Raw genomic sequence first — 9,360 nt, 5'->3', positions numbered from 1 at the left:
GGTCTTGGTAGACTAAATTCTCGATTAAAAATGTACATTATATTCAAGGAAAGTATATTATTTGAGTACTGAAAGTACATTATTTTGTATACATTCACTACACGAATAATGTACTTATAATATATTAAAAATATACTTTTTGTTATGGTTCACACAATAATTTGGTTTAGTCGTGACATCAAGTCAAAATGACCAATATCTTAATTTCAATAAGGGGGAGCAATATTATGTATGTTGGAACTATTAATAGAGACTAATTGAAAGATGGACAACAAAGTCCAATGGCAAATACAAATGTATTCAAATAAACGTGTCCAAAAAGAAGCAATCGAATGAGTGGAATATGATTAATGTATATCAATATCATTTTATAAATTAAATCCATTACACATGATTTTTACAATTTACCTCTTCAAAATCGGTGTTTACGTACTTGTGCGTATTCCCAAGTTGTTATGAAGGACATAAATAAAGAATCTTGTATTAGATCTTTGTCGTCTAATTGCCTAAACAGCCAACCTTTGAGTACAACGTAAACCATGGCAAAACATAGGGACAACAGATCTTTTACGGTGAAACTATAGGGACAACACCATTCCATTTCAAATCTTTTACTGCCAAAACACTGTCTATAAAATGCAAAGCATATTCATTATATTGTCACGCTTCTTGTACTTTTTTTTTTTTTTTTTTTTAAAAAAATTGTTGGGAAAAATTGGTATCTTTAACGACGAAAATTGGGTGAATTTTGTCAAGGCCTAGAAGGCCGGGGTTAAAGTAATGACCCAAAAAACAGGTTGGGTTGACATAAGCCTTAAATGGGCTAGTTTAATAAATGTATGTTAACTTTTGATAACCCATGTTTTTTAGTTTTGTCGGACTATATATTGGATATCATAAACCCGTCTCCAAACCCATGAAGAGATAAATCAATAGTTATATGATGGACCCGATTCACCTTGCAAGGTGAGCCCATGTTCAAAATACACACACAATTTACATACTGGATGTTCACAATTTGAATTGTGAACATTGAGTATGTAAATTATGTAATTTAGACCCGGGTCCACATAATAATTTGTCAAGATAAATCGAGTCAATCTAGCTTTGACACTCAAAGCCAAAGCCAAACATAAACGCTAAACCCCTAATGTTCATGGCAGGAATCGAACCCTCACCGTACCGCTAGAAGCGAATCACTAAAACTCCCATCTAGTAGCCCTTGGAGCAATAAATTCGTGTTTTTATCTTAAAAGAAAACTAGCCAAATGTGAACAAGAAAATTTATTCATTTTATAAAGAAACTGAAAATGGAAGAGTTGAAGTAAATGCAACCTAAGATACACATAAGACATCTTTTACTCATGTCATTAAGGAACACATCAAGTTAGTTATATTCTTGTTACCATTATAGTTCTAAGAATAACCTTTCAAACAATTCCTATATACTGTAGTAAAGATACAATTGGAATGTTGTAATGGTGAGGACTGAGGAGATTGATAATTGCTAGACAGAAAAAAAAAATGATAAATGCAAAGGATGTTGAAAATTGCTAAAGTATTAGTAATTATTTCTATATATGATGTTGCAATTAAGGGAATTAAGGATAAAGAAAATCTAAAATAAAAGTCTACCTAGATCTTGTGCTACAATTAGGGTAAATGATGGTTCCATTGATGGGAAGTTTGAGCTGGCAATCAAGGTGGAGCCTGAACTTGACAGAGCCAAGAAGCCACACTCTCCATCGAGTCCCGGTCTCTCCTTGGATGTCGAACACGACGTGGCGCTGGCGCAGCGCGGACTCGGCGGTGTCGGCTTGCTCGGGCGTGAGGGGGATGGGGGTGGACTCGACGGGGTAGTAGAGGTCGAGGGAGCTGTTCTTGGGGACGTCGAAGTCGTTGGCGATCAAGTAGGCGACCTTGACGCCGTGGAAGCTGAGGGTGTAGTGCGTGTGGTAGAAGCTGGAGTGGGCCTTGGCGTTGCCGTTCTCCGCCTTGATCACAATGGCGGCCTTCACGGTCAAGACGCTGGCCATGTCGTACGAGATCCTCTCGAGCTGGGCGCTCGCGATGCTCATCTGAGGCACCTTTGGCTTCACCACCATGTAGCCGATGAACACCGCGATACCTGTAAAGATCACGGCAAGAGTTAGCAAGGTGCATATTATCGCGGCGCACCATATCAAGGGGTTGGTGCGTCGCTCAGGCCCGAGAACTGGCTTTGGCATTGATAGGAGGAGGACACGGGACCGGGAGAGACAACATTCGGGGGAACCTCAAATGGCTTCCCGGGCGGTTTTATTGAGGTTTAGAACACAAGTTGTGTACGAGGTGAGGAAATAAAACAGAATAGAGAGGCAGTTGGGGGGAGTTGGGTGTAATTGGTGGGAAAGGTTTTGGCATCTTCAATTCCTTTCCTAAGCATAAAGTCACCATTAAAACAGTCTTGTGCATTATGCTTCTCAATCCAGGAATCATAGGTTCTTCAACATTCAAAAAAAGGGTAAAAAAGAAAAAATACCAAACTTGCAGTCCATCTTATTTCTTAAAAACACTTTTTTTGACAGACCTTTCATCTTAAGAAAACCCAAATCCATTTCTCACTTTTTTTCGCCCGATACTAATTACTAAATTACTAACACTGCTATGATGCATAATAGACATGTGATCAGCAAAACCAATCGATTAATTAACATCTTTATACACAAATCAAAACCTCCCCGTAACCTAAGTTCTGCATACACAACATCAAAGAAAGAGTTGGCAGTTACAACTTACTTCCACTCCGCCACTCGAAAGCCACAGTAACGATCTCGACGGGCAATCAGCTCACACCTGCATCTCTCCAAGCAAACAATCATATCAGCACCGTTCAAAATGATTCAGAAGCTAGCAGGGGAATCTAGACACACATAAGGCTATAAGGGACTGTGTTTCAAATGCAAAACCCGAAGCAGAAGCAAAGTCAAGGGGAAAATGACAGTGTACACATTCTTTGAACATAGTCAAGTGTCTTATAAGGCAATGCAGATCTTGAAACCAGAATCGATCGAATGCAAAAGGTTATCACGGTTAGGGTTAGGTCGCAAAATCTGCTGACATTAACCTGGTTTGTACTAGGAAGTATTAAAAGCTTGACAATGTTGCAGAAATCGAGATTTTGCTTAGCTTCACCATATTGACAGCCATTTCATTAATCCAATATCAACATTTAACTACACAAAACAGAATCATGCTTTAAAGCTTCTTTTGCATAATATTTGAAAATTGTAACACTTCACCACCACTATATACCCATCAACTGAACCATCTCAAATCTGGTTAAAACACATCATTGGCAAGAACTTGACTGCCTCATGGCATCTGAAAGACAACTCAGCCAAGTTGGTTAGACTGTTGACTTGGTAACCCTCCCAGTAGGGCTGCCTATTGGCATTCTTAGTTTGAATTACTTGGGCAACTAGACTGATTTATTTTTTTGGATCTTTGTAGCCTATGGCCACAGTAATTGCGGGTTTCTGTCGTCATTAAAAAAACAGTCCAACAGCATTATATATACACAGTCACACAGGCGCAGGCATGCAGTAAAACATAAGCAACATTCTTAAAATTCGATAAAATTCACGAAACAGACATGTCAGCTAATTCACACAACTCTCCTAGGGCTACACTACATAAAGTTCTGCACAAATACGCATCACTTGCTTCGTGGACTTACCATCTCCTATGAGCTCAAAGATTTGATTTTTGCTCATCAAAGCAGCTAAAAGCTCCAGAATGCTCGGGTTGTTCGTGGATCAACCCGACCCACCGGAAGAACTGGACGGCGGCTGAGAGGGAGCTGCGGGGTAGCTTGCGGGGTCGTATGTGAATTGCGGTGTCCCAGTTTCTTGAATTGGAGCCATGGATTCAATGAAAGATTCAAACTTTAGAAACACCAACCCAGAAGATTTGCTTGAAACTCCCGATATTGATTAAGGGAATCAGAAAGTCAAGAATTGAGAATAATCCGACACTTTTATACTCATACTTTTTTAGACAATTTTTAAAAATTTAAATTTTTGGCTGTGTTTTGTTTATGTGATAAAAAATGTTCTTTTATTATTGTTATTATTATTATTATTTTAAATAGAGAAACAGGTATTAGAACAACTATCTTGATAAAAATTAAGAATTTTGATAGTAACAATCCAGCTGAGTTTTTCTTTTTCCTTTCTTTCTTAATACAACATTTAGCATTTCATAATTGTTAGTGTTAATACCATTGCTAATTGCTATAATCTTAACATGATAGGTTGAAATTTGGTCAAAAATGTATGCAATAGATATAATTTGCTAAGGAGAAAACTTTTTATTGCTTGGAGCTACAAGAGCTATAAATATATATTGTTCTATTGAGTAAAAAGTGTGAATTCCTTCTTTAAATAATGTTATCTATAGTGATTCTTAAATTTAGAGAACATGATTTCGTTACAAATATTGTCTTCTTTTGGCTCACGTGCCATGACAAAATTTTGTCTCAACGTGAAATTCAGCTTCTTGTAAAACTCTATGGTGCCATCTTGTCAATTAAGAGATGGATTAGTCTAATCGAGCATCTAAGTCGATCTATTAATTTTTTTTTTTCAGATTGTATGAATAGCAAAAATATTTAACAACAAACTCTTTAAATACAACATGATTCATCCAATGGCTCTATACGTTTCAATCCGATAGAACATCTGGATGTATCGCTTTAAGAAGTTGCTCTCATCCTCTTACTGATAAGATTCAACCACTAATCTTTATTTACAAATTCCATCTCACCAACTAAACTGTCTATACAGCATCCATCTTCTAACTTTATTTCACTTATCAACGGTTGGAGATTGCTGGTTCAATGAACTTAAAACTTGGACAAAAGTGAAATTTAATGGACCAACAGACCAGGTGGCAAAATCTTCACCTCCAATCCAGACAAGACTGCCATTGTGAGGCCATTTTCCTGCCACCTTAAATCATCACATACACTTCAGATGCTTCCACAAAATATCTCTCAATCAAAAACCTATCCAAAATCCCTTCCCAGCAATCATGTCTAGATTCCTTGTACAGATTACATATAAATATAAATATATCATACATGCCACTGGGACTATAAACATCATTTTCTCGGACACTTGACACCACACTTCCGGAGCCATGGAAGCCTCTGCAGCTCTAAGCTCAGGCACGAGGACTCTGTTCTTTAGCGGGCCATCAAAGCTATTTCCCAGCAAGAAATGGGATCCTCGCTCTGGGTCTTGCTGTTATCTGAATTCCAAGTCCAGGGTTGCCTTGTCCGTCACCCCTGCTCGGTGCCGGAGCAGGATCGCCTCTTCATCGGCTCAAACTTCGTCCCCGGCCGTTCATGTTTCGCCGGAAAAGCTTGAACGTGTAGAGACATCCATCGAGAAGGTGATCGCTTTGCTGCGAGTAGAGCACACCATGTGTATGAATAAATGTGCATATGGTGATTCTCTGATTAATTTGTGGGTTTTGAATGTTGTTGTTGTTGTAGGTAATTTATGGGTGTCGCTTCTTTGCTATCCTTGCGGTCTGGGGTTCCCTGATTGGATCTTTTCTTTGCTTTATCAAGGTGCATTTTATTTTATTTTATTTTTTTCTTCAAGTTTTTTTTTTTCTCTGTATATATTGGTCTCAGAATAGGATAGGATGGAATATGGAATCATGTTCATTTGGAGCAAATCACAAACAATTTGAAGAACCATAAACTGGCTGAAGCTGCAGAAAGAAACACCATAAATTGGTTTAGTGGCTCATGCTACTAGTAGTATAGATATCATTAAATTTGGGGGAAAAAAAAAGAAAGAAATTTTCCCACTATGCCTAAAAGCCTGTAGTGCATTTAATGTTCTGAAGTTCAATATTTGAAATATTTACTGATGTATATGTTGAATATTAGGTAACCTTTATTGAATATTAGGAAACTCCTAGTAGGGTGGACTTAGCTTCCTATTCCTATTAGGGTTTCCTATTCCTATTATAGTAGATTTGGTAGGTAGTTTAGTATATATAGAGGCATAGAGAACAACCCTAAAGTACTCTTTCATTATAATACATTCATATATTTTATTATTCTATGGTTTTTTTTACATACTTTGCTTCCGCTAATTGGCGGGTGGTTGTTAATCTCCACCCGCCAGGTCTTTCAATCCCTCAATTTCAACATGGTATCAGAGTCTAAACCCTAAAACAAACCCTGGACAAAACCCTAGTTGTTCCGCCGTCGCCGGGAGTATCTTTGGTTTTCCAGCTAGATCTCTCTCCTCCGATCTCTGATCAAGACGCCGCTGCCACCATTGGTTTCGTATCGACGAGACGCTCCTGACTGTGTTTTCAGCTCATTCGTTCGTCGCCGGTCAACGGCCAGTCAATGCTGGTCAACAGTCAACTCCGGTCAACCTCGCCAGTCAACATCTCCAACCATCCCTTGAGATTGTTGTTTTTCCATTCTTTGGTGAAATTTGAAGGCATATTGGATTTATTGCTGAGCTTCTTCAGTTCTTCCCATGGTGTTTCACTATTTTGGTATTACCGTGCTATTCCTTTATCTCCGGTATGCCTTATCCCATGGATGTTAAGTTTCAGCACTATTATAATGGCCTTTGATTATTTCCCATGTTTCAAGTAAGGCCGTAAGGGGGAGTGTGACTATCTATAATCAAACGGTGTTCTAGTTTATATTACTTTGTTTTCCCGGTTATCTTTATCTCGTTGGTTTGGATTTATCTTCATTACTATGGGGGCTCTACTGCATCCTTTGCTATTCTTTGCTCCCTTTTCGCCTCTACCACTCTTAATGAAGTTCAATGAAGGCTTTGTTAGCATGTCCTTATCCTTGGTGTGTTCATCTCTATTCCCGAGGTTCGTGTTCAACTCCATCCTCGGTGCGTTCATTCTCAAGATCATGTTCAGCTCCGTCCTTGGTGTGTTCACCTTTATTCCCAAGGATTGTGTTCAGCTCCATTCTTGGTGCATTCGTCTTCATTCCCAAGGAATGGTCAGGCATAGCGCAATCTCTTTTGAAGCCATCAATCCTAGAATGCTTATGTTGCTGTGGTGGTGTTCGCTTTACCCTTGGTGCCGTCATTCCCAAGGATGTTCGTGACAAGCTTCGCCCTTGATGCATTTCCAAGGGTTGTGTATAGCATTGTCCCTCCGAAGCCATCCAGCACTGTTATCCTCTAGTTAGCTTTTAATTTTCATTTGTAATTTTGAGTGAGGTAGAGTGTTTGTTTTGATTCAAGCTTGGAACTTTTAAACGTTCCAGTTTGAGGGGGAGTGTTGAATATTAGGTAACCTTTATTGAATATTAGGAAACTCCTAGTAGGGTGGACTTAGTTTCCTATTCCTATTAGGGTTTCCTATTCCTATTATAGTAGATTTGGTAGGTAGTTTAGTATATATAGAGGCATAGAGAACAACCCTAAAGTACTCTTTCATTATAATACATTCATATATTCTATTATTCTCTGGTTTTTTTTTACATACTTTGCTTCCGCTAACTGGCGGGTGGTTGTTATTCTCCACCCGCCAGGTCTTTCAATCCCTCAATTTCAACAGTATAAAAGGCAAGAACTTAAATAGTTGAACTCTGTTTGTGTTTATGTGATAAAGTACACTTCTTTATGTATCTTGCAAATAGTAAATGTCATTACAGACAGTAATTTTCTAATACACATTTCAAAATTTCTGGAACATTTGTTGTCACATGCAGGGTTGCGTTTGTGTTGTTGGAGCATTCCAAGCATATGTTGTGACCCGTGCAAAGGTTATTCTATTGCTCGTTGAGGCTGTTGGTGAGGTTTCTATCTACCGAGTATTATTTATTGTGATTCTTTCTTGTTGCAGTTGCTTCTGCTCTTCTTCTTTATTTGTGAGAGCCCCATTAAAATGCTTAATCGCCTAATTTTTTCTTGTTTATGAAATGTGCTGGTCTCCTTGAGGTTTTACTGTCATTTTTGGGGAAAGAAAACTTGTTGCTCTTTTGAGGTCGCCTTTCCTTTTCATATGTCAAGGAATATTTGTTTGTCTATATATATAAACTTTCAAGTAGTTCATCAATAATGAGTGTTTTCTTAGTCCTGTTTTGTTGTTCTTTTTCTTATCCTCTTTCCTTTAGTTGTCTCTGATGTTACCATCTGTCATTTTCTTTTACTTCCAGATATATATCTGTTAGGTACAGTAATGCTAGTTTTTGGCATGGGGCTTTATGAGCTCTTTATCAGCAATCTTGACAAGGCAAATTCAGCATCAAAGGATAGATTGGCATACAGATCAAATCTCTTTGGCATATTCACTCTAAAGGTTTTTTTCATTCCTTGGAAACTTCTAATATCTGTGTTTATTTTGTGCAATTTATGTTTGCAATTTTATGTTATTTATTAAATAAAACTAGAAAAACTGAAGTACACAAACACAATTTAAAAAGAACCCAATGCAGTTAAGACTCCACTTGATACAAGGTGGACGGAATGCTCTCTGTTCATGCTACATAATGTTACTCCATTCTTCCTCTATTCCCTTAGCCTCCTTTTGTTCACTTTGTCATTCATCCCATCTGTTCATAAATTATCAGGAACGACCAAGATGGTTGGAAATAAAAACTGTCAACGAGCTGAAAACTAAAATTGGGCACGTAATAGTGATGCTTCTTCTCATCGGTTTGTTTGACAAGAGCAAAAAGGCTGTTATACAGTCGCCTGCAGATCTGCTTTGCTTCTCAGCATCAGTGCTACTTTCCTCTGGCTGCTTATATCTGCTTTCTAGACTCAATGAGTAAATTAGGTATGAATAGGTAGGTATGTACATATATTATGTGCCTAGTCTTGAAACATATATTATGAGACACTTGTGTATATCTTTCTTCTAGTCTTTGACTAATGGTAGATATCAAGGCAAGCTTTCTTCTGCTTGTCTCTATCAATTGCATACTTATTGATTTTCCATTTTCCCCTTTCATTATACTTACATCATATGATTCCACAGAATCTTGTTTACAAAAGTCAGCAGCAAAAATATCTACTATCTGTTACACTAATCACACTGTTTGCCAATTCTCTTCTTTTTGGCTCTTACTGCATAGTAACTAGATTCAAAATACTGTTGGAGCATCTTGAACTATGGGGGGTTAAAAATCTTTTGGACACCAATAATGGTTATGATTAACTAAGCAGTGGTTTGCGATGATCAGATTCTTGATTTGAATCTTATTATCAGCATTTGTACTTTAGAAGATTATCTGTATTTATGTTTTTTTTTACCTCTTTAGCAAGAACAGAAGTGGTACACTGCATTGAGTGGATTTGGGGGGGGGGG

At 37.9% G+C, this 9,360-nt stretch overlaps 2 protein-coding genes across 2 annotated transcripts; one reads left to right on the top strand and one right to left on the bottom strand.

Moving 5' to 3' along the window:
• Positions 1-1,465: 1,465 nt before the first annotated feature.
• LOC116027119 (NDR1/HIN1-like protein 12) lies at positions 1,466-2,768 on the bottom strand. The gene has a single exon (XM_031268550.1). It carries the CDS (start codon positions 2,226-2,228, stop codon positions 1,632-1,634), a length of 597 nt encoding a protein of 198 aa, XP_031124410.1. The 5' UTR covers positions 2,229-2,768; the 3' UTR covers positions 1,466-1,631.
• Positions 2,769-5,101: 2,333 nt separating this feature from the next.
• On the top strand, positions 5,102-8,990 carry LOC116026651. The gene is made up of 5 exons (XM_031267994.1): positions 5,102-5,436; positions 5,540-5,617; positions 7,760-7,841; positions 8,207-8,349; positions 8,621-8,990. Exons 1-5 carry the CDS (start codon positions 5,182-5,184, stop codon positions 8,822-8,824), a joined length of 762 nt encoding a protein of 253 aa, XP_031123854.1. The 5' UTR covers positions 5,102-5,181; the 3' UTR covers positions 8,825-8,990.
• The last annotated feature ends 370 nt before the right edge of the window (positions 8,991-9,360 follow it).

This window comes from Ipomoea triloba, chromosome 8 (assembly GCF_003576645.1).
Source record: "Ipomoea triloba cultivar NCNSP0323 chromosome 8, ASM357664v1".
Taxonomy (NCBI): domain Eukaryota; kingdom Viridiplantae; phylum Streptophyta; class Magnoliopsida; order Solanales; family Convolvulaceae; genus Ipomoea; species Ipomoea triloba.
Note: the sequence above shows the minus strand (reverse complement) of the source record. Positions and strands in the feature narration are given on the sequence as shown.